At 49.1% G+C, this 25,893-nt stretch overlaps 2 protein-coding genes across 4 annotated transcripts in view; one reads left to right on the top strand and one right to left on the bottom strand.

The window, feature by feature from the left end:
- The window catches only part of LOC129382272 (arylsulfatase I-like), a 209,086-nt gene extending 204,070 nt beyond the window's left edge, over positions 1–5,016 (bottom strand). For 2 of the 3 annotated variants that reach the window (XR_008610373.1, XM_072288654.1), the window contains exons 1-2: positions 4,929–5,016; positions 920–2,196 (exon numbers count right to left, since the gene is read on the bottom strand). The gene's annotated coding sequence lies outside the window, so the exon portion shown is untranslated. Of the gene's footprint in view, positions 1–919; positions 3,274–4,928 lie in introns of those variants that run through there. The other variant, XR_008610372.1, reaches the window with a different exon arrangement.
- A 1,641-nt stretch (positions 5,017–6,657) lies between these two features.
- The window catches only part of LOC126521410 (uncharacterized), a 93,741-nt gene continuing 74,505 nt past the window's right edge, over positions 6,658–25,893 (top strand). The window contains exons 1-2 of the mRNA XM_072288618.1: positions 6,658–7,387; positions 9,975–10,172. Of these exons, the coding sequence (XP_072144719.1) occupies positions 7,223–7,387; positions 9,975–10,172 (363 nt within the window). The 5' untranslated portion in view covers positions 6,658–7,222. The remainder of the gene's footprint in view (positions 7,388–9,974; positions 10,173–25,893) is intronic.

The raw sequence follows: 25,893 nt of genomic DNA, 5'->3' as shown, positions 1-25,893 counted from the left end.
GACGACGTGGAAAAGACAGCGCTCGCCGTGCTTATGACACTTGCGCTGTGCCCTATCACGTGGTTTCTGTGCGTAAATAATGAACTACAAAAGCACAGATTCGCAACCACTAATAGATTTTCCTTACTTTCATCGATCAGGGACCACTCTTCCAGTTTAACAGTCGACACAGCCGACCACAACAGACAGGGTCGGCGTAGTCGCTTTCTGTGAACTGGTCCGAGCAGAGACCGCAGCCGTTGTACTACTACTGCTCTATGTCAGCCCCGCCAGGACTCCACATTTAGCGTAATTTCGCCATATGACACATCTGAAAACTGGTCAAAATACGCGTAGTCTTGATTAAAGAACACCCTAAAGGCGAAACCAAAGCTGGGAGTACGAAGAAGCGACGAAAAAATTCTGTACTTCTAGGCACAGCCTGAAAAGTGAAGCCCACCTCGGTCGTCGCGCAGGTAACTCGTACTTGTGTTTCAATAGGCAAGCGGTGACCTGCTACGTAATTGATTCCTTTTGGCTTCTGCCGAGTTCCCGAACATTCAAAGGTGGTAATGCCACAACAAAACACTCGTCACCTGAGTTTGTGCAGCGAGCGTTCAAATACATTCGGCAAATAAAAGTTGAAAGTTTTCTACTCGTGGAAAAAAGGAAGAGCAACCGCTAACGTACACCAAAGCGGAATTTTCAACTTCGCGTCGGTTAGCATCAGTCGGCCCATGTGCAATTGTCTACAAGTAGCCTTCACTTTCTTACAACAGCGCACAAAAAATGCGCTGCGCCAAGCCAAAAAAGATAATCACTTGAAAACAACCGCGGAAGTTTTTTTTTTTTTTTTTTTTTTTTTTTGTTTCGTCATATAGCTGTTTTGATAAGGATAGCGCTTTTGCCTTCATAACGACTGCAGAAAAAGTGCGCTTACCTCTCGTCCGCTGGAAAACGGAAAAGTTTCACCCTGCTGTTCCTCCCAGAGACGCCGCATCACACAGCGGCGCAGCACGCTTTTCTGCCAATTCCTCAGTTTTTCCGGCATTGCCGGAACGTTCAGGGGCACAGAAAGCAAGTTGTTAAGTGCGGAGCACATGAAAGAAAGAAAACAAACCGTGCACGTGCAAACAATGCGGCAGGAGCAGAAGAATAGACTGGCAGCCGAAGCCATAGCCGAAGCCGAAGCGATAACAGCGAGAGCGCCGCCCATTGGCGCAACTAATAACCGAGTAAACGAATATATGTGACGCTGAAAAAGAAAATAGCCAAAAGCACATTTTATTTCTACATATAATTGTACACTTTACTTTATTGCTATGTAGGTTGAAAAGACAGAGCGACATATGCAAAAGTTCATGATTCTTCTTTTGGCTATCACTGTCATGGCGACGCTTATTTATTTATTTTTTTGCCAATACCGAAACTAGCCTCACTGTCCACCCATTGGAAACGTCACACTGCTGTAGAGGCTGCCAGGCATGCTGTGGCTCTCGACGGTGTGCTTTCAGTTTGCAGGTACACGAGCATTCACGCTGCCGCGTTCCTCATTGGCACACTGTCAAGACACACTGTCGTGTGTCCTGGAAGCCATATGCGGCCTTATCCTTACGGAGAGAAAGGGACAAGTGACCATAAGTTTCTTCTCAGGGGACAAGACCCCCGTTAGGGGACAAGTGACGCCCCCCCTATACCCTACGGCGTCGTCGCCTGCTTCCCGCCCTTCTTCCTCTTTCGGTCATAGGAAGCTCATCGAGGCTCCCAATAATAGACACGACTTCCATTCGAGTTATTGGACCAATACGCTTCCTGTTGTTTTTCTTATTTTTCTCATCGCATAGCCTCTGCACTAACCATCTGTATTAAACGTTTAGGAAATTGTGGACGAGCATGACATCGTCTGTTACGTTTATTTGTTCACAACCACACGTTGGTATAGAGAATCGCTCGTGGTTTCAGCGTAGAGGGACCGCAAATATGAAGCCTAAATATCTACCTTCATGGTGTGTCAGTGCATGTTTGTCCTTCAACAAGAGATTACATCGCCGTAGCAAAAATTTCAACTCAAGACAGACCGCCACCAACTTAGACATTAGGCTTTAGTCTGAACCACCCCAGAGAACAGACAGAGGCATGGCATGGAATGCAGCGCCTCAACGCAAGTAATCTATAGTCATCTTTTGCGCCACGCACCACCCTTGCCGAGGTCGAAACCTGCGGGAAGCAAAAAATAAAAAATAAAAAAAATCACCCTCTCCGTCACTTCAGCGCCGATGGTGCGGTATGAGAACGTTGTCTACGATTAATGCAATAAAATAAATCACCTGCACCAACGTTGATGCGTTCATAAGCAGCGAAATTAACTCGATAAACTTATTGACAATCTATCACAACATTTCACCTAGACTTTCATATGATTACATACGGGAAATCAAATTTCTTGCATTTTTTCTCTGCCCCTTTCAATAATTTTCCTCGCTTAAAGAAGCGTTATTTTCGGCAACAATGGCGCCTTTGTTATAGCAGGACGCCGGGTCATCAATTTCGGTTAACTGAATTTTTCCCTTTAGCGGGAAATTGCCTTCCACATACAGCATGGGCCAGACTCGCGTTACAAAATTAATGTTCCACTGGAAATTATGTTCTAGCTCTCATTCCTCTTACTTAAAGAAAGAAGAGAGCATTTATGTATGACGGGTAGCCATCCATAAAAAAGACCGATTTGTAGGCCTCCTTGTTATTTTAGTAGCAATAATGGCTCTAACACTAATTAGACATTCCCTCTTATTATGATCCGTACTGTACGCACGGTACTGCAGCAAGCGTTATCTGGTCACACCAGCCCCTCTGCGCCACCAAGGCTCCCAGTATGACCACTGCAGAAACAGTAGACTAACCAGTGTTCGTATAGAACATTAGGCCCAAAACTGAAGGACAATTCAAGGACTTCAAGTAAACCAAAGCCTAAAATTCAAAGAGGGGCAAATATACCTTATTCGATTGAATTTGAAGGTAACCTGGAATTGTCATATATTATATTCAATAAGATTATTGAAAAGTTGCGACTACTTGACGTCGCTTAAGTGACGCTTCGCAACTATTCAGTTAACTGAAATTCAAACATGCATATGGCATAAAAGTCTGCATTGTATGACCATATATAACCGCTGAAGAATAAAACACATTGCGTCTTGTACGAGTCCAAACGATTGCATCACTCTATCTCGCTAGCCAGGTGTCGCCCACGAACTAATAAAGAAGTATACTTGTTGCAACTAGAACAAAATTAAAACGTCATTCCGTTCGCGAATTGATAGGTTATCATCTGGTGAATACAAGAACCGCCGACAAGGCAGCGTCCATAGTATACACGGTCAGCTTCCTTTCTTTTTCTGCTCTTGCAGTAAGTGGATACTCAAACTCATAAAGACCCGAATGCAGACACTAGGACTGCCTGCCGTTGAACATCAAGGCTTCATCATGCATTCAATAATACTACTTTACCCAGGGTAGGACGTTTTCCGCCATCAAGTCAGCATTGATGGGCCTTGAGGGACACTACGGTCTCTCTGATTGGCTCAAAATGTCGCTATTATATAATGTGACAGTATGGCGGAATTTGTCGACGTTTAGACCCCCAACCAGACCCATTTGCGTCAGTATTCACGGAATCGCCTTGACAATACAAGACCGATTGCAGCTCTCCCCATCTTCGACTGACGTAGTCACTGCGCTTCTGTCACGTACACAAAACTCCTAGGCTAACATTTCGTAACCATCAACTCACTGCAGGTACTCCAAACACTGGCATTTTAACGGTTGTTTCCCAAGCAGCTCCCTGTTGCAGAAACAGTCAAAGAGTGTTGTTTCAGCGCAGTGTCTAGTTCATTCCAGGGGCGGCACATCCTCAGAGTCGAAAGTCGAGTAGGAGCTTCGTGTTCAAGCGTGTTTGTCAAATCGGGAGTCACAGACGCCAAGCCCCCTTCGATCTACCCAATGAAGGTTGTGAGCCGTCTTAATAGACGACTTTGACATACTTACTCAAGAATTTCGTCCTTCAACAAACCAACCTTCCCAACAGTCCAGCATTCCGTTTTCCGCTCTTGCCAACGGCTTTCTGGACGCCAGTTTGTTGGGTTCACACGGATCACGTTCTGTGTCGAACAGGTATCGGCCCTCGCCGTGCACTTCAATACCCGGTAGAGAGGGATCCTACCACAAGCACCGCACCGCGACCTTCTGACGCTAGCTAGATGGCACTACTGAACCACCTGCACGACTTCATCAGCCGGTGCACGTGCTCGAGCGCGGTCTCGACCTTTTCAAACTTAAGCATGCCGCCTGCTGTGGGGACGTGTTGCTGGAGTGCGTCCTCCCCAAAGGGATTAGGAGCATGGGACGTCCGACTTGTGATTACGACGAGTTTGTGGTTGCCGTCCCGGTAGGCCACCAGCCCAGAGGCGGAGTCAGTGTTGATGAGAAACTCGTTGCGAGGCCAGAATGCGGCGCTTTCGGATATCGCCTTGGACAGGGCTGGCCCTGGCCGAGGCCGTCGATGGCACCTATAGGTGACTGATGCGGCCACCTGATCAAGAAGAATCGTTATTGCGGAGATGTCAAGGCGCTTAAGCACTTCTAGCTTCCACGGTTATTTCAAGCCTAATAGCTTCTTCAGTATTTTCCATGTCACACTTTGATATGTACCTTCCCCTTGTTAATATTTCACATGTCAAGGTGATGGAAGCGTTCATGCTCTTTTAATTTCTTAAGTCCCTGGTTACCGGAAACAGCATGTTAGCTTCCTGTTAATTACCAGACCGTTTACTGCAGTCTCCCCGCTTCTTTAGGGAGCAAATAAATCCAGATAGAGATTTAAAAAAAAACGTTATCTAGTGTAATTTGATTCGGCGTTTTCTTTAGCGGTGCCCTCAGGAGTCGACACTCACCGGCAGCCGAGAACAGAGTGGGCAGCCAGTCGACCAAGCGCACGGATCGGGGAATGACCATGCGGGAACCAGGCTGGAGCACACCAGCGCCGGCACATGGATTCCGCCTTCCCACAGCATGCCCTTGACACCCCGCAGCGGCCAGTTGGAGCCAGTGTTCGAGAACGTTCCCCACGGCTTGGCCCCGTTGTCGCTGGTGAACACGATGACGCTGTTGCCGAGCATGCAACGTCTGTGCAGGGCCTCGACGATGCGGCCGACGGACTCGTCCAATGCGTCCACTGCGCCTGGTGAGAGCCAGCCGTAACATGCTAGGTTTAGCTTGACGTACTCGTAATGTGACCAAAAAAGGTTATTGCGGCCGCAAGGGTAAGCGTCAAACGTACACTGAAACGGATTCGTCGTCTACAACAACTGTAAAGGACACCAAGAAACGACGCCAAGTTTAGTCTGCTGAAGAGTCCTTCAAGACAGCCGTATTTGTTCGAATAAAGGTCGACGTTGTTTTTTTGTTTTCGAAAATGTTCCCTGTGACGGTGAATAAAAACCTGCTCAGTCTGAGCGCACACTAAAGTCGGCTATGCGCCTCGAAAGGCCAACATCTGCAAAAAAGGTGCGGGCTCGAGCTGGTTGACCGGCGGGAGCTGCCACCAAACCCGTTTGTCGAGTAAAAGCCCGCGTTTACCGAGGGAGAGAGGACGGGGAGGCGAGCGCGCCAGCACCCTGTGGTTCCCACGGGAAGATATTAGGTTTTAAATAGAAGAGGTAACCACATAAAACAAGACAGGCGAAATATTCGGTGGTACACATAAAGATCCAATTAACGATTTTTCATAATGCGCTAGGCTAATATGTAGCCAAATCGACTCACGCACACTTTGCGCTGAACACATCTCAGTGAACTGTCAAAAGCTATCAGTATGCCGTCAATTGTTTGCTTAAGCCCACTGACGTCCCGGTCACTATGGAATATGTTGTGGTACGGTGGGAAAAATTGTGAAGAGGTAATTTCAATGCACATCCATGTCTCGGAAATAACACTAATAGGAAACGAAGACGAAACAACCTTAGAGAAAGAGTGACGCGCTTAATTGTGTGCAAAGATGAAGAAAGTTGGAACTTCGGACGTTATCACGGAACAACGAAGCGCGATGCAGAACCGGCCCATAATCAAACAATCCAATCCACTCAATCAATGAATCAATCAATAATCTAACATGCCCGGGAACAGCAATGAGTTCTGAGTACTGGTGCACAGAGAAAGAAAAATAGATAAAAATGTAAAACTACAACCAAGAGGTATTACAACAATTACACGAAAACAAGAAAGGATGTCTCGAGCTTGTTCGGTGGCGTGGTTAGCAACATCCGCCCGGCATTGTCGCTTGCGATTCTTCAACATTAGACTGCTTGAAAGTTAAATCAGTGCGCATAGTTAATACGTCCTTAAGCAATGGCTCATACGGCCGTAAACGCGGCCTCCCCGTTACGACGGCAGAAGAGAATTGACATTCTACGCTAGAATGACGAGCGGCAGCTCAGCCAGCTGCAGAAGACGACAACGAACGCGGAAGCAGTGGCACGAGCTCGTCTGTGCGGTAGCGCTGTGGAAGAGGACGACGACGCTCGAGCTATTGCCGATGATGATAGCTTTAGCGAACTCCGACAACAACGGCACATGGTCCGCATAAACAGCTTGGCTGTAAAAGAAGAGTAAGCAAAGGACAGAAGGGGGGCCCAACAGGAAGGCGTCATCGCCGATTGGTGACGTCCACCCCTTCCAGTGGCAGCGTGCGCAAGCGTCCGAGTGGCGACCGCCAAGCTCATCTTGGTCCAACGCAATTCGTCGAAGACGACCGCGGCGTTGCGTTGATCGGCCATCGCATAATCGTGAAGCATGCGACAAAGACCCGCCCCGGAGCACGAGACCACGCGCACTTGGTAGAGGGCAGAAACTGCGCTGATTTGGAACAGAAGGCGGCAGCACAAGGAAGAAGAAGAAGGAAAAGAAGAAGTGTTTACTGTATTATTTTCCAAAACAAGAAACCAAAAAAAAAAAAGATATTAACTTCTAATTTTAAGAAACTACAGCATGAAAATTATTATTAATGATTAGAATTAATTTAATATCACCTTCTCCGTAAAAAAAAAAATCCTTTTTAGGCATTTATTCTTTTTGAACCCACTGCCGCCCGATTCATGGCCAATCCCCCGTAGTGGGTTGTGCTATATCTACAGGCTCCCAACCAAACCAAACCAAACCAAGCCAGCACAGACTGTTCACTTCGACAGCCATGCTTCTCACCCTCGCGGTGGCTGCCGCAGCGGTCTTACTCCTGCTCAAGCGGGTCACCCACACTGTGGTGAAGAGAACCAGGCTGCTGCTTGGATATTGCCGCCACTACCTCATTGAAAGCACAGCTGACGGTGCGGGAACGGCCATGGAAGTCATAAGTCAGGTAAGGCGAATCAAGCATACGCAAGAACGAGAAGAAAGCTTTCGTTTTCAGATAAAATTGACTCGTCTATTGCCCACCATGTACGGTTTCTTTCTATGGTTCTTTTCATTTTTTAACTTTGACTTCTGTAAATCTCTCCGCAGAATCTCTTCTGCTACGTCCGTCCTTCTGAATGCCAATAATGCCATTTCGTTCACCGCTCGCTCAAACTCGTCGTTAGTTTAGGTAGTTTAGGTACTTTAACGACCGCCCTACGAGAAGTCGAGGCGTTATGGTATAAACAGTCCTGGACGAACGAAGCCCCACGTAAGCATATTCCCACTAAGAATAGGGCGTTTTCGCAACCACGAGGCTAGTAGCGTGGTCTCATTTTGGCCGAATATACCTCTTTGCGAATCAATTATGTTCGCAGCTGGATTCTCGACAGCATTCTACTCGAAAACGATAGTGGACCAACAATGGCACCAATGAGTAGGAAACAACGTGCACGTTTCCATTAACTAATAGCAACTGCACGAGTGTAGCCTTTAAATGGACAGTAAAGAAAGATACTAAATCAATTTACACTGCTATGTGTTCTTTCATAACTCTATTTTCTTTATAGCTTGAGGTAATATCCATTAATTAATGAGCCTAGAGAATGAAAATCAGTCCCATTTTTTTCTCGCAAGCACCTCAGCGCCTCTACGTCATTGTGATGTCAGATTTCATCGGATTTGAGCTTATCGACTTTAGGCTACCTTGCAACAGAACGCTGTACATCTATACATAGTGTTTCCGACAACATACTAGAGGGTACTCTGGCGCTGCATTCGCTGACCCACCATGGTAAAGAGCGAAGTACTTGGATTTGTCTGATCTTCGTGCTTGTGAATTCGGACGTTCTTGTGGCCTTGTATATTGCCATTTATGTGCATTCATTGTCCTAAATTTCAGAGCAAACCATGCCCTTGAAAGTGCAGAAGACGCTGCGAACCTGCACAATCACTACTAACTGCAACTATTGAGCTTGTCGAGGTGGCCAAATCGAAACGCGCCAAGCGTCTCAAGCCACTGGCTTGCCCGACATAATTTCATAAGCGCGCTTCGCATCGCCTATAGATACATGGGTCCATGGCCTAATCGTTTCAATATCAGGCCTGTGTGCTAGAGGTCCTGTATTCGAAACCTGCCGTCGGGCAATTTTAGTAATGTTTATTTCAATATTCATTACGGAGTACATTGGTGAAAATGACGAGTTTACATAGTCACAGAGCCGTTTGAAGCCAGAATGACGAAGTTTAGGCAAATCCATGTATTTCGCCATAATTTCCATGCTGGCACAACGGCTCCCATGTGCCGCTCCTATAGAGACTACCGCCAGAGTTTCTTTTAGTAATTATTGTATCAAACTCTAAGCATCCATACCGATTACACAGTAACTGAGCTCCAGCAGACGCCCTCGAAATCCTTGAAGCCATACGGCGTGCTTCCATACGGAAAATACAAGGTGGCGTCACCTCCCGCTTTAAGCTACTTTAATCATGAAATGCTTTCAGCTCCCGTTTTCGGCGACCTTGAAAAGACATTGAGCCAAAAGCAGGAGCCTTTAACCGGGCACTGAAACGAGAACATCCGGTCAAGTTGTGAGAGCAAAACGACATGAAAGGGGCAAACCATGAAGGCCGCCTTACATACACTAGTTATCCCCCCCCCCCCCCCCCCAAAGAAGTTAACAAAGCTATTCCTTCCGAGATCTTCCAAATGTATCTTCACAATATCCCTCAAGCTGTAACTTCCAGTACGCTGAAGTTTTGTTTGTCATTTCGAATAGCGACGTCCAAAAGGCAGATAGAGAGCACTATGCGCCTGACTCTCGTCTGTTGGCGCTGAGAAAGAGTTGTATATGCCCTTTTCATCGTCATGGGTCTCGAGGTCCCCGGCGCGTACGGCTCGTCCGGCCGCGTCCAAGCCGGTGGCGTCCGGCACACCGTGGAGGGTTGTTTGACCGAGACGAGTCTTGCAATCAGGTTCTGTCTGCGACAGGAAACTATTGCGTCCATATGGACCAATGTATGGCGTGGTACGGGGTGGTGGGGTATGCCGTTGCCAACATGCACACCCGTTTTAATATTGTGGCTAGTATCTTCTCCAACCAATCTGCTTTGCCGGTAGCCATTTGATGCTTACATCCACTCTAGGTCACGGGAGAGCCAGCATTTATTCCTTGTTGCGTCATTCCTGTCTTACCGTGGTTTCTCTTTCGCGGTTTGAATAACTTCATTCTTATCGTATAAGCGTGATACACAAATGCAGCTCAAATTAGTGCTTCTCTTTACGGTCCCTTTAAAGCACGACATACATGGCACAACGCAGCATCCGATATGACGTGCGAACGCATCCGAAAGGTGGCTGGTCCGATTGCTCGAACACGCTGAAAACTGTTCGATCCTGTTGGCTACTCGCGGTATATGGTTGTTGATAGCGAAGTTCACGTCGCACTTCATGTCGTGTGTGGACCTGTACCTTGTGTCTCCTCTTTGCAGCTTTACATAAGACAGTGTGGAAATACGACTGCAAAATAGAGCTATTTTGTTTTGTTCGACAGATACACATCCCCAGCAGTTCTTATCAAAGCGTGCTCGTCGCCAGCTTCCTGGGACTCTGTGTTTTGGTGTGCGCCCTGAAGCCATGGCGACGGCTCTCCCGCATGCGGGCGCACCGTGCGAGAGCTCCCGCTGTCCCAAGTCGGCTATCAGCCGGCGAACCGGCTGGCACGGACTTCCTGGAAGACAACGATCCGCTGGTAGGTCTTCAAGGCAATATTTGCAACATTTTCGAGCGCAGCGTTGAGCGTCGGCGTGCCTCGGCGGCGTAGCCGAGCGAACGAGCGCAGCGAAAGATGAAAATACGGCGAGAGCGAAGCCAGGGGAGCGAGGAAGAAAGCGGAGGAGGAAGGTAAAGCCGAACAAGACCTTCTAGACCAGTAGAAGGTGTTGAGTGGAAGCACGAAGACGACAGCAGTGGAAGCCACCTTGAAATACCACCATAAGCCGCTCATGTCCGCCCATCCTTATTTATCTAGGGGCCTTACGCACCCTCAGATGCGACGGCACCGGCTGTGCGGGGAAAAACTACAGCCAGAAAGGTCGTATTCGCGCATAGCGTTCGCCGCAAGCGCTTCCCGTTGAAGATTACGGTTGCATCAGCTGCAGTTGCCGGGAAGCGGTAACTGTGTGGCCTGTCTATATATTGCAACGTGCGCCGGTTGGCTCGGTGATCGGTGCGATGTCCCATTATATCGCGACATGAAAACACATGTAGAGCTGAGCTGAAATTTCGCATTAGGGAGTACAAGAGTCGTCGGCTTTTAACCCCCGACTCACGGCGTCAAGCTGTATTTCTTGAACCACAGTAATACGCGCATGCAAGCGTAATGCGAAGACGAAGGTTCTCATTACGCGTGCGGTCAGTTGTTTTTCATGCGCACTTTGTTCCCCTGCTTTTTGTCTATCACAAGAAAGTGATTCCGGATTCATCCACTTTTTCTGAATCTACCAGCCATTTATCTATCTATCTATCTATCTATCTATCTATCTATCTATCTATCTATCTATCTATCTATCTTTTTTTTTTGCTTGTTTTCTTGCTTGCTTGCGTGTTTGTTTGTTTCGCTCATTCAACATGCCCTGTAAACGCTTTTTTTGCCCACAGAGCTCTGAACACCTGTCCGCGAACATAGACGAAGTGTTCGCAAACCTACTCGCAGCGTGCGGTCAGCAGACATGTGCGACGTTTGACCAGCTCTTCAACCGCATGTACGCGGTCTCGGTAACATTTTATCGCATATTCTTACAAATTGTAGCGGGAACTTCATAAGAGCAAAGCACTTATTTGTTCCATAGGCCATTGCTTCTAAACTAACTCTTCATCTTCCATGTCTTTTGCCTTCATTGACATACCTTTATTTGAAGCCAAGTACTTTTTCCTGTAACAATATATTTTTGTACTGTGCTGCGACGATCAATATTTGCTTCGCGTAATGTTCAGGTTGCGGGTTTGGCTCCTACCTTCGACAATCTTTTTTTTTTTCATCCACTCTGATTTCACTTTAATTTATCATTCCTACACTTCAAATAAAACTAACTATAACAACTCAAGTGCCTTTCTTGGCTTCATAAGGTTATTATTTGCAGAGGAATAATGCAGACAGGTATCCCACTTAACACTGTCAGGAGATCATCCTTATAAAGAAATTAAATACATATATATTTCAATTTACTACGATTCAGTTTGTTTTCCATAAAACGTACTGAATGCATTTTTTGGGGGGGAAAAGGGAATCAACCGATTGATGGGACCCAGATTCCTTTACTAGGCAATATATGACCAAGCAGAAAACAACAGAGGAAATGCGTTACCAATAGCGAAACATAGAGCAGGTAAAGAAGAGAAAGAAAGGAAAATGTCATAGTTTCGCCCGAAAGGCGAAGCATCGATTGTGATAGCAAGTTAGTAAACAGCTTTACGAAGTAAGGACCGGAGATTTATCGGTATGAACTTGGAAACATTAGCTTACTAACTGGATTAACACGCATGGTGTCGGCGCGCACAAGCAAATATAAAAACACCTCACACTCGCTGAGCAACGCTGGTGCGAGCAAGCGCGGCAGCAGCAGTGAGCGAGGTCACCTTCGTGGGCTCCATCGCTGCAACACAAGAGCGGCGCGAACACAGCGCGCACAAAGGTGTGAGCCGTTTCCAGCTTGCTTTCAATATACGGTGCGGACGACCGCGCGCGACCGTGCAAACTAACGGCGTTTGTCACTGGTCGTTTCGGAGCAAGATTTCTTGCTCCGTGGCAACGAATCCAAATTTCACTCGGCGATCTGGAGCGGGTTTGTGCTTTCCGCTGGTCGTTTCGGATCAACTCGCCCGGATCGCTCTCATTTGCTCCGCCACAGAGGCGCGGATTCGGGTGGAAATAGGTCGCGTCACTTCCGTCTTCAAGCGAAATCAGTACGAGGTCGGTAGGCATTTGGCGCTGCGGTAGAGCTCGCTTTTAGCGATGAGAGCGTGGACGACAGCGGTTACGAGAGGTGCTGTACGAAGCCTTCTATCTACGTTGTCCATGCACAATCATTGCGGGCGCGACATGGAAATGGTGGACTCTGCGGCTGCCGCAGTCAAATTACGCACGGGGAACGGCGACATTGGTTGCCGTGGAAGCGTACAGAGCGGAAGTCGGGCATGGTTTCTGGAACCGGTTTGTGAGACGTGTACGCAGACTTCCTGTGTGATCGCTCGCGGAGCGTTCTTGCGCTCCGCTGGCCCATTCGGATTTGTGAAACCCGAACGCTCGCTCGACGATTTCGGTGGCCGCTCCATATCGACCAGTGAAAAACGCCATAAGCACTTGTCGGAGTCGAAGGGACCCCGCCTTCCTCCCGCGCTGCCTCCCCGCTTTGCTCCATTATGGCGCGCGAGATTGAGCCGCAATGGTCAGTGTCCCTTGCGCCCGGCGGTCTCTGTACACGCCGCAGATGGCTTTCAACTCAGAGGCCCTGGCGGGCGCACGCGTGCGACAGCGCCGCCCCGAGTAGGACACCACCCCTCCTTCCCACCCCCACCTCCCTACCCATGGCGGGCCTTGTCCTTGTCGCAGATGGCCTTCCAGATACAGCGGTGGTGGTGGTGGTGGTGAAAAACTTTTATTGATGAGAAGGCAAAAGATACAGCGGCCCGCGGCCCGAAGCGGGCACGCGCGGGCGCAGGGGTCGCCCGGAGGATGCACTCCCTCCTCCCTACCCTCCCACGGGAGCCTTGCGCGTGACGGAGACTGGGCGCTATATATCTCTCTTCGGTGCGCGTGATTGAGCCGCGATCGCCGGCTCACCCTCGTGTAGTGTTATCAAGCACGCGTGATGTAACGTTATCAAGCCCGCGTGCTGATGTATAGCATGAGCAAGACAGATTACACGTGTCGCACTCTTGCTATCATGTCCAGTCATGTGACCCTTTTCTGTTTCGTATAAAACTAGCAACACCAAGCAATAAAGCGTTCTTTGATCTGCCACTACCCGCCGGCTACGTTCGATTACTTCAGTGGCGACGAGGATGGGATAGGACCGGCTGCACGATGACAGCCAGGCCACCTGAGTTCGACGACACCACCAGTAGCTGGAACACTTACCGGGTCCGTTTGGAAGCCTTTTTTGAGGGCCACAGCATCACAAATCCAGGGAAACAGCGTGCGCTTCTTGTGTCAGCACTAAGTGACAACGTGGTTCGCGTACTTCAGGGCCAGTGCCAGTCAGAATCGGTGAACCACCTGAGCTATGAGGCCGTCGTACAGCACCTGGACAACCACTTCGATCCCCAAGTCAACGAGATAGCAGCGAGCTATGCTTTTTTCATGCGGAACCAAGCGGAAGGCGAAAAGGTACGGGACTACATAACCGACCTGAGACGTCTTGCAAAAGATTGCAATTTCGATAAGTTTTTGGATCGCATGTTGAGGGATCGGATTGTCTGCGGAATCCGTGATGAACAAGCTCGACGACACATGTTGTCCCAGAAGAAGTTGACCTTGGCGGAGGCCGAAGCTTTCGCTCTAGCAGCGGAAACCGCAGAAACAAATGTTCGGGCTATGCAAGAGAGGAGGTTCAACGACAACGGTGCTGCGAACTTCATACAGAAGCACAGGATAAATCCGCAGAAGTCCGGACGTGGGCATGGATCCATGACCGAGGCTACGCAATGTCCGAGATGTGGCTCGAATCATGTTTCGGAAGTGTGCAGACACAAGAAAGCGACGTGCTACAAGTGCGGCAGGAAGGGACACCTGGCAAGGATGTGCTCTAGTGGTCGCGCTAACCCCTCAGGAACGTACGCTGTGAAAGAGCTAGACGGCAGTGACGAAAGCGGAGAAGAAATGCTCTACGCTTTGGTGGCTCACAGCTACAGTAGTAACGAGTCCGCACGGCCATTCGAAAGGGATTTCATCTGGGAAGGCCGAAAACTGCGAATGTTGGTGGATACAGGATCCACTATCAGCGTAATTCCAAGGACGGTATTCGAAAACCATCGCGAATGGTGGCCGACACTGGAGAAAACTTCACTGCGGCTGACATGCTTCCTGGGGCCTCTACCGGTCCTTGGCCGAGTGGCTATGAAAGTCGAATGCGATAATACGCAAGTAGACAGCTCGCTAGTGGTAGTGGATTGCGACGGGCCTCTGTTGTGCGGCCGGAACACCATCCAAGCCTTTCGGAGTGCTGGCATAGCGCTACTGGATGAATGCGCGCCACAGAGCGTGAATGTGGTTCACTGCGACGCAGAGACAGCGAAACTTTTGGCTAAATTTCCAGAAATTTTCGAGGAGAAGTTGGGGTGTTGCAAGGGGCCGCCCGTGAAACTACACAAAAAGGAGGCCGCTGTACCACGCTTTCTCAAGGCTCGACCAGTGCCGTACGCGCTTCGGGAAAAGGTGTCTGCCGAAATTGACCGCCAAGTACAGGAGGGAGTGCTTTCACCAGTGAGAGTTTCCGAGTGGGCTACGCCCGTCGTGCCCGTAGTGAAGCGAAACGGTGATATTAGACTTTGCGGCGACTTCAAGCTAACCGTTAATCAGGCGACACATCTGGAACAGTACCCGTTACCGAAAATTGAGGACATCTTCGCATCTTTGTACGGGGGGGAGTTGTTCACCACTTTGGATTTGCGGCATGCGTATAATCAACTTCCACTGGACGACGAGGCACGAGAAATGGCCGTGTTGAACACACACAAAGGGTTGTTTGCATACAACCGCCTCGCGTTCGGAATTGCATCGGCTCCGGCTTTGTTCCAGCGCCGCCTCGAGTCCGTTCTGCAAGGCCTCCCGCGCGTCAAGGTGTACTTGGATGACATCATTATAGCCGAAAAGCAGAACGACAACTCAACTCTCCGGCAAGTCCTCGAGCGGCTGCGCGACAATGGACTCAAGTTGAACCGTGACAAATGCAGGTTCCGCGAGAAGCAAGTTTCGTTTTTGGGCCACAAGATCGACGCAACTGGCCTGCACCCTCCTGAGAATATGGAAGCCATCACCGAGGCACCAAGACCGGAGACGGTGAGCCAGCTAAAATCCTTTTTGGGATTGCTCACTTATTACGCCAAGTTTTTGCCTAACCTTGCAACCACCTTAGTCCCACTCTACAGGCTGCTGGCTAAAGGAGTTCGATGGCAATGGAAAGCCGAACACGAGAAAGCCTTCCAGGCAGCCAAGCGCGCTATGGTGGCAGCGGAACTACTCGTGCACTACGACCCCGAAAAGCCGTTGCGGCTTGAATGCGATGCCTCGCCAGTTGGAGTTGGCGCGGTGCTGTCACACCGAATTGGGAACACAGACTATCCCATATCGTTCCGTTCGAGGGCACTGACACCTGCTGAGCGGAATTACTCGCAATTGGAGAAGGAAGCACTGGCCTTGGTGTTCGGCGTTACTAAGTTTAGAGATTACTTGTTGGCGAAGCATTTTACTCTGGTGACGGATCACAAACCACTGACCGGACTGTTTCACCCGGAGAGGCCGATACCGCACATGGCAGCAGCGAGAATTCAACGATGGGCATTGCTACTGTCGGCTTACCATTATGACCTCGAGTACCGCCAAGGACAGCTAAATGCTAACGCAGACGCTCTCAGTCGCCTTCCACTGCCATGCTTAGGTGACCGAGGAGGGCAAGAACCCATGGAATACGTGCTTTATACGCGGAGCCTAAATTCCATGACTCTTTCGCTCGCACATACAGCATACGGCGCGCGGCGCAGCGCGACGACGTTTTGGTGCAAAGACTTAATACGGAACCTCACGGCGACGGCGACGGCAGAAATGCGCTTGCAGTGTCCATGTAATTCCTGTTGCAATAAAACCGAACAATACGGTATTCATTTTATTGCTAACAAAAGTGGGAATGTGCAATTACATTTTGTTTTCACGTACACTTACGTGACAGTGCAATAGCATACAGCGCAGCAATTTATGCAACCCTGACGTAACTTTGTAGCAACATAACAATACAAGAGCAAACAGGATATACCACGAAACATAATAAAAATTAAAAACTAAAAAAGAAATCACTGCCCCATGTTCAAGAAATAACATCTTGACTCATTTCCACTAATGTTATTTAGACACTCATATTTGTTCAATATATTATGCAGATATAGCGTTGCAACAAATGCAGTTTTATAATTATTGCGAAATCTAGAAACTAACTAAAGAGCTAAACTATTCGCGTACACGTGATAAGGTCTAGACAGCAAAATGCGACACTCAGAGTGTTGTGAAACGTGTGAAGTAAAAGAAATTGTAACGCTTGACGAATACGAAATTTAGGTATACACATGTTCAACACTTACAATCTTAAAGTTCACAAACGCGTGAAATTCAACGACACTTATAGAATTGACGCTGAGCAATTCTCCACAGAAAGTACATTGCACCCTAGCTGATTCGAGCAGTGCCTGTGACCAATGCAAAGCACGGAGAGCATCAAAACAAATGCTATTAGCAATAATTACCAAACAATAAAGTGATGGCCATTGCAAACAGAAAATCGCTTACAGCTAAACGACATCATTACCGTGGACAGAGAAAGCTGTGTCTGTGTTCATGAATAACATCATGTTTATATATATATATATATATATATATATATATATATATATATATATATATATATATATATATATATATATATATATATATATACACTGTATTTATCGATAAGCAACAGTTTTACTCGACGCTGTTATTTCAAAAGCACGAGCTAGCGCGCCGACAATGAAGTTGCGAAGCGATAGTGATGCATATGGAGAGATGAGCAAGATGACGTCCATAATATGAATGCTTACACTAATTGCCCCCATGGATGAAAATGGTCAGACCAACGGGAAATTACCCTAGCGTAGAGCGCCGAGAGAATGGCTTGAGGCCGGAAGCATATCCACGATTTCTGTCGCGCGGCAGCGTCGGTCAGCAGGTGTGTCAATAGGTGCAACGAGGTAGTTCAGTAGGGAGGTCTGTTCTACGACTTTGTAGGGGCCCATGTACCGAGATTGAAGCTGTACAGGTAAACCGTATATATATATATACATATATACATATATATATATATATATATATATATATATATATATATTGTTTATACTGATTGTACACTGCTTGCACGATATTTATACACAATATTTATTTATATTGTGGACTGTTCGCACAATGTTTGTAACAGCAGGTTACAGTTAATCATGTTTTTTGACCCATCATTAGCGAAAGCAGGCCACCGATGACAAACTCCTGCGAACGGACGTTCACTGAACACTTTATTTGCGGATTGTCGCATAAATAGTTATTCGGATAGCAATTATATGTACATTCCAGGCGCATTTCTGCCGTCGCCGAGAGGTTCTTTATAAAGTTCAAAGGCGTTAACATCGTTATCACGCGCCGTACGGTGCTTGTTCCACTGAAAGCTTGCGAGGGAGAGTCTGCTATGGCGGCTCAATCTCGCGCGCAAGAGAGGAAAGCGGGCAGGGAGAGCGCCGTCTTCCCTCGCGTACAAGGAACCGGGGGGAAGAGGAGGGTAGGGGAGCGGTCACTACGCCGACGGCCACGCGGACCCTAACTTGAAAGTGATCTGGGATGAGTACATGCCTAGGGTCGCCGAGGGCTCATATAGTTTTGGGCGTGCTGTGTTCTCGCCGCTTAGTTCGCGTTGAAACCGTAGGCAGAACGAAGGTCAATTCGCTCGCTGCTGTGGCCGCTCGTCCTCGCGCTAGCATCTTGACAGCGAGCGTCCGTCGTGCTCATCGAGTGACATATGGTCATGCTTCCCTGTGCGGGTACGACAGCATGCTTGTTACTTTAATTAACGGCCGATAAGGCTACTATCAATACTTCGTACAGCTGTCTACTAATTTGCTATCGCAATCGATATTTCGTCGTTCGGGCAAAGCCTACTTTATTCTTCATCATTGTTCCAGTGCTTATAGTTATCGATGCATTCCTCTTCCTTTCTATGACAGCTGTTAGTTTCCTCGTTTGCAGGTTACCAGCTAGTTCATTTGGTTAGCTTACTTGGAACACCAACTTTCGGAATGTCGGGAGGGGGTAAGGAGAATTTTCTTATAATGGTAAAGCCTCCTCTCTGAAAATAATAAGAAAAAACGCTTCGATGTTGGAATTGACGGCACAGTGAGGAATGGTGAACTGAAATTGTTTTTTCCTCCATTGTGTCTTACACGTTGGCCACTTCCTTTCTCTCTCACTCCTCAAGTGTTTCACGAGAGCACGACAAGTTCGAGAAAATTGCCGAGGGAGAGAACTCGGAGGTCTTCCGCGTCCACACTTACACGGGCGACAGCGTGCTCAAGGTGGTGAAGCTCGGCTCCACGCAAGAGTCGCAAGACCGCCTCTTGACCAAAATAAAGATAGCCTCGTGAGTATGCATGCCGCCGGCTGTGCTTAGTTTAGTGCAGTGTGAAATGACGCAAGGGCATCCCTCTTCCCCTATACGCAAGAACATGACCTCCGACCATGGAGTTCACACAAAAGGATCAAAGCATCAAATAAAATGATGTTCGAGAAGAACTTATTGTTGGGCTAGTTGGCGCATCTTACTGAAGTACTATAGCGCCAAACAGATGACACAAGAAGAGACACCGAGGAGCGCTTACTAACACCTTACTAACAGTTAGTAAGCGTTCGTCCGTCTCTTCTTGTGTCGTCTGTGTGGCGCTTTAGTATTTCAAAACGATGCTCGCAGCACTTCACCAATGCGTCTGCCACATCACAGATGTTGATTTGTAACGTAAAGTCATTGCAACTCAATAAGCTTCTTTATGACGGCGGCTGATTAGATGTCGTTACATGGGCCAAATGCGCAACAGAAAGGTGGAAACGTATTGTTACGCAAGGATGAAAGAAGAGAGAAGAAGAAGAAGATCGCGGGACGCTGGCTGCTGCATGTGATTGGTAGTCAGCCATCTTAATTACTAAGATTCGGTTTGTACATATATTGTAAATACAATCTTCTGTACTTCCAACTTCCCCGTAACATATTGGTGAGAGGTGCGGGTTACCACAGCTGGAAACGGAGCTCCGCAGTGGACGTCGCATCACCGTCCCAACCATGAATGACGGTGAGCAATCGGGATCAATATCGTTGCCGCATCCTACGTCACCGTCGCATGCTCTGTCGCTGTCACCTTCGGTTGTCGTTGTGCAACCCAAGGATCCTGGAACTTTCAGCGGGACCGATGGCGCCGACGTTGAAGAGTGGGTGGCTATGTACGAACGCGTGAGTGGAATCAACAGATGGGACCCTACGCTTATGCTAGCTAAACTGTTGCTCTACCTAAGAGACACGGCAAAGGTTTAGTACGAAAACCACGAAGAGGAGCTAACCAGTTGGTACAAATGCAAAGAGAAATTGACAGCGTTGTTTCGCAAACCAGCCGGCCGTAATATTGCCGCAAAGCAGGAACTGGCCTCCCGTGCCCAATCCCCCATGGAGTCCTATGTCTCGCAAATCCAGGACTTGCTGACACTTTGTCGTACGGCCGAACACGACTTGACAGAAGGTGAGAAGGTCAGGCACGTGCTTAAGGGCATTGCTGAGGACGAATTCAATCTCCTCATGTGCAAGAGCTGCTCTACAGTTGATGCAAACATTAAAGATTGCCGACAATTCGAGCAGGCCAAAAGCCGACGCGTCTTGCAACCATTCGCCAGACTTCCCAACACTTCCGCAGCGTCGACGTGTGAAGATCAACCCGCACAGCAGCATGCGTCGCCATCAGAGGACGTGGTGCGAATCGTTAGACGTGAAATGGATGCGATGGCGTCCACAGCTTTCTGTTCGCGTAGGCCTGGTGCTACCACGTTTTGAGTTCCCCTCGTATAAGCCATCGTTCGCCAGGAACTTGAAAACATTGGTTTACATTCTCGCTCTGCTGTCGCCAATCCCAGAGCTAAAAAACGCCCTTCTACTATTTTCGCTCCACGTCGACGCTTCTCTCCCCGTTATCGCAACCCGACTGAGTGGAGAACTACGGACGACCAGCCTATATGTTTCTCCTGTCACCGCATTGGTCACGTCGCCCGATACTGTCGCAACTCGTGGCCCTCAACACCTCGCACGCCGAACAACCTAAACCGTTTTATTGGAAATGCCCGCAATGTTTCACCCACCGCCCAGTCTAACATCGCCGACAACTCTGCTAGCAACACGTGGTACATTCGCTCACCATCGCCGTGCGGACACTAGTCTCGCTCGCCGCAAACATATCGCCCATCTTCCCGTTCGCCGCAGTCACGTCGCCTTTCGTCCCCTGTGTTTTAGGCCGCACCCTCGGAGCTGGTGCTGCGTAGTCGACTACTGCAGCAAATCCTCTGACTGTGCCCACAAGAAGGTAATTGGCGCTAAAATAGATGGCCTACCTGTCCAAGCACTCGCCCACACTGGAGCCCACGTTTCTGTGATGAGTGCTAGAGTACGTAGACGTTTAGAAATGGTCCTCACCCCAGCAGCTGCCCGAGTGCTTCGTGCGGCCGACGGCGGCGTGCTGGTTGTTCTTGGAGTGTGTACTGCTCGTTTAAGTATAGCCAGTCGCCCTACTTCTGTTCTCTTTCGATTAGTCTTATTTATTCATTCTGCTCTCATCGACGGCGGGACCGCCCTTCAGTTAGAACTGCCTCAACTCGCCGATGCTCCGAGCACCGCCCCACCACACTTGTGCTCGCTTCACGATGTGCGTCTGTCACCCGAGGAAGTTACTTACGTCACTTTTGACCACCGAGCCACAGGTTCCTGACGGTGAATATGTGCTTCGCCCAATCATCGACTTGCTTTTGAACCGGAACATTGCTGTTCCGCATACGCTGGTCACGGTTACTAATAACGACGTCGTTCTACCGCTTCTGAATTTCAGCCTGTGCCCTCAAGTGATTCCGGCCGGCATGTTCTTGGACAGTGTTTCTAGTGGTTCACAATTTTACATTGCGAGTCTGAATGCCAAGACTGGTTTATTAGCCCCAATTGCAGCTCACAGCTCTGGTTCCTTAACGGATGACTTAGGGAAAATGATTGCACTTGACCTCACCTCTGCACCAGCCACGGACATACGTCTCCTGCTTGAATCATAGTGACGTCTTTGATTTCGGCGACAGGCCTTTGGGCCAAACATCTCTTGTTCAGCATCATATAAACACTGGAGAAACGAATCCTATTCGTCAGCTTCCCTATCGTGTATCGCATGCTGAACGTAGAGTCGTCCAATCAGGAATGGACAAATTGCACCGCAAAGGGGTCATCGAACCATCTGCCAGCCCTTGGGCTTCACCTGTCGTCCTTGTGAAAAAGGAAGATGGTACCTGGCGTTTTTGCGTCGATTATCACCACTTAAACAAGATCACGCGAAAAGACGTCTACCCACTCCCACGCATCGATGACGCCTTGGACTGCTTGCACGGAGCTATATACTTCTCGTCCACCGATCTTCGATCCGGCTGCTGGCAGATTTCAGTTGATGAAATGGACCGCGAAAAGACGGCCTCCATCACGGCGGATGGCTTATATCAGTTCAAAGACATGCCCTTTGGCCTATGCAATGCTCCTGCGACCTTTGAACGTATGATGGACTCTCTTCTGCGAGGCTAGAAGTGGACCAGCTGTCTCTGTTACCCGACTCGCTGCTATTCTCGCAGTCTTCCGAAAAGCCGGCCTCCAACTGAACTCCACGAAGTATCAATTCGGGCGCCGTCAGATTACCGTCTTGGGACACCTCGTTGACGCATCCGGTGTCCAACCAGATCCGGGAAAAGTTCGCGCCGTACGCAGTTTCCCGATGCCACGTTCTGCTTCTGAAGTGCTCTGATTCGTCCTCCTGTGTTCTTACTTTCGCCGTTTCTTCAAAAACTTCGTCGACGTTGCTCGGCCCTTGACAGATCTTCTAAACAAGAACACGCCATTTTCATGAGGCCCGGAGCAGGCTCACGCGTTCACCGCTCTCATCAGGTTTCTGACCACCCCTCCCATACTTGCCCACTCTGATCCATATGCATCGAGCAAACTCCCCATTAACGCAAGCGGCCATGGCATCGACGCTGTTCTCGCCCGAAAACAGAATAGTACCAAGTGCGTGATAGCTTACGCCAGCCGCCTGCTGTCACCTGCCGAGAGAAATTACTCCATCACCCAGCGGGAGCGCTTCGCTTTAGTTTGTGCTGTCGCCAAGATCCGGCCATATTTGTACGACTGCACGTTTTCGCTCGTTACAGACCACCACGCACTCTACTGGCTGTCTTCACTCCGCGACCCGACAGGATGGCATGGTCGCTGGGCTTTGCGGCTCCAAGAATTTTCGTTTGTAGTTAACTATAAGTCTGGACGTCTGCACAAGGACGTTCACTGCGTCTCTCGTCCCACCGTGGGTCCCCCTTACCCTTCAGCGCACGATCCGGCGACCTACATGATGGCTTTTACTGACATGACCGACATGCGCGCTGAACAATAACGCGACGAATCCTTACAGTCCATCATCACCAGAGTGCAATCTGGCAGCACTGACACCACGTAACGCATGTTCGTTCTGCGCGACGGCATCCTCTACTGCCGCAAAATCAACCCTGACGGTCTTGAGCTGCTCCTTGTCCTTCCTCGTCATCTGCAATCCGTCGCTCTCGAACAATCTCTCGATGCACCGACTGCGGGACACCTTGGCGTTTTGCGTACACACTACCGCGTACGACACCAGTTCTTCTGGCCGGATCTCTACCGCTCCGTGTGTCGTTATGTCGCAATTTGCGAATTGTGTCAGCACCGGCAGAATCCTCCCCTGCCACCTGTCGGACGACTCCATCCAAGTGAAGTTCCCTCTGAACCGTTCTCTCGCGTAGGTCTTGACCTGCTTGGCCCTTTTCCGACGACGAAATAAGTGGATAAGTAGAGGAAATAAGTGGACCCCCCTCGCTAATGATTGCGCGACACGCTACGTGATAACAAAGGCGTTGCCGACTAGCTGCGCAACAGACGTCGCCGATTTCCTCATCCACGACGTCATTCTCCACCACGGTGCACTTCGACTATTACTTACAGGCCGCGGCCGCTCGTTCTTGTCTCGAGTTGTCGACGACCTCCTCCGCTCTTGTGCCACTGAGCACAAGCTGTCCATCGCCTACCACCTACAAACGAACGGCCTTACGGAACGTCTCAACCGAACAATCACAGAGATGCTGTCGATGTACGTCTCCAATGGTCACCGCGACTGGGACGCTCACGCTAGTTCGCGTATAACTCGTCCCGACATGACACCACAGGATATTAACCATTTTATCTTTTGTATGGTCGCGACTCCACATTGCCGTTTGACACCATCCTTCCTCCCTCCCTTCTGTGCCACATGTTGAAGCTGAGTACGCTCGTGAAGTCATCGATCGCGCTCACATCGCACGTCAAGTCGCGCGATCTCGTTTATTAGCCTCGCAGCATATACTAAAAGAGCGTTATGACCGGTGCCTTCGCGATTTTAAGTTCGCGCCAGGTGCTTGGGTGCTCCTTTGGTCTCCATGTCGTCGGGTTGGCCTCTCTCAGAAGCTTTTCTCTCGCTACACAGGGCATCATAAAGTCCTACGTCAAGTTAACGACGTAAACTACGAGATTGCGCTGCTACAGTTTGGTGCTTCCTCAAGTCCGACGCCTGTTGACGTCGTCCACGTTTCGCGGCTGAAACGTGGACGACTTCTACGCCGAATTCTACGCCTACCATGCGCCGAGACGGCGCTTCACTACCCGGGGGTCCTGTTACGGAAGGATGAAGAAGAGAGATGAAGAAGATCGCGGGACGCTGGCTGCTGCGTGTTGTTGGTAGTCAGCCAGCCATCTTAACTACTCAGACTCATTTTGTATATATATTGTAAATACAATCTGTTATACTTCCAACATCCCCGTAACAGTATCATTCCCAGCTCTCGGACATGCAGTGCATCAGAAGGCGACTGATTAGCCTGAGCAATGACCTGAGCATGTAGACGAGCGTGGACAAGCGAGTCGAATGAGGCGTAGCGCGTCACACGAAGCGACGAGTGAGCAATCGGTGGAGTCGCACGCGTTAGAGAAGACAGTGCATGGTGCTTGCCCTTTCGATGCTTTCTCCGTGGGTATTCAAGTGGTAAGAGATCGGTGGAAACGTAACCAGTGGCGGCTGTGTAAAGATGGATGACAGATCAGTATGCAGATGAGAGGCGTGTTATCGTACTCTAGAGGAATGAGAGGGGAGACACGTGCGTGCCGACTACAAACGTCAAAGTAGCCCCACCAGGTTGAAGGAGGATCATCGCACAGAAGCGGATGCCCGAGGTACAGGCATTCGTGGTTGCGATACGCTGTGGCAGATGCGCAACTTTAAAAAGTGCACACAGAGACTCCTTGGGGAAGTTGTTTAAGTAAGCGTAAGCATTGTGCCGTTATAGCTTATCTCCACGCTTGAATGAGTAAAGGCAAGGCGCAAAAGACAAGGACTGAAGAGGGACACAAACGACAGGACCGGCACAGGACTGAAGGAGGACACAAACGACAGGACCGGCATCGGTCCTGTCGTTTGTGTCCTGCTTCAGTCCTTATCTTTTGCGCCTTGCCTTTACTCATTCAAGCATGAACCAACTATCCCAAGCAAGAGTTTTACTTATCTCCACGCAGTCCGCTGGCGTTATGAATGTCGTTAAACTTGATCCAGCCAATACAAAAGACAGCGCTGCGGTGACACGGAGCGATGCGCCCGGCGGCGCAAGGTGCGCTGTGGACATTCAGATTACGATAAGCCGCTATCGCTCTTTAGCGCATTATCCATCCGCGTCGGACCATTATGAACCGTGACGAAATGTACTTCACCGGCGGCGCGCACATTAACTCTTTTCGCGGCGATCCCGTGGGCGCTGCCATGTTTGATCACGTGATGACGCGCGTCTATTGCTTCCCTCAACTGCCTCCGTTGCCCCCGCGTTTACAAAGTGTGTCTGCATGACGCCGGCGCGGCTTCTCAAACCTGTTTCGGTAGATATCGTGGACGGTGACTGGGTGTACGACACGAAGCTTCCGCCACAGCATCAGAGAACATGTAAAAGGACTCGCGGAGCTGATTAAGCTATGTCTAAACAGTGCGAGCAGCGTATATGCATGGTGCATGGTTTAAAAGCGAGGCTAGATATGTATTCCAAGCTATCCAAATTTCCCGCTCTTGAATAAGAATCAGCATTAGTGGGTTTTCCTCTTCGTTCTTTATTTGGCAAATATTTTGAGGCAGCAGCTTATCACATTTCTGACTCAAATTGTTTCTTTGGTACGGTCAGTATCTGATAATTTCTGGCTAATCGCTCGCGGGTGTGCTCCATTCCGATATATTTGTTCTTGCTGCGCGCAAGGCTTGAAACGCAGCCATTTTGTACATTGTAATATCTTCTATCAAATATGTATTTTCGCTAGTAACTC

This window comes from Dermacentor andersoni, chromosome 6, assembly GCF_023375885.2.
Source record: "Dermacentor andersoni chromosome 6, qqDerAnde1_hic_scaffold, whole genome shotgun sequence".
NCBI classification, from domain to species: domain Eukaryota; kingdom Metazoa; phylum Arthropoda; class Arachnida; order Ixodida; family Ixodidae; genus Dermacentor; species Dermacentor andersoni.
The sequence above is the reverse complement of the archived record's forward strand: the minus strand, read 5'-3'. Positions and strand labels throughout refer to the sequence as shown.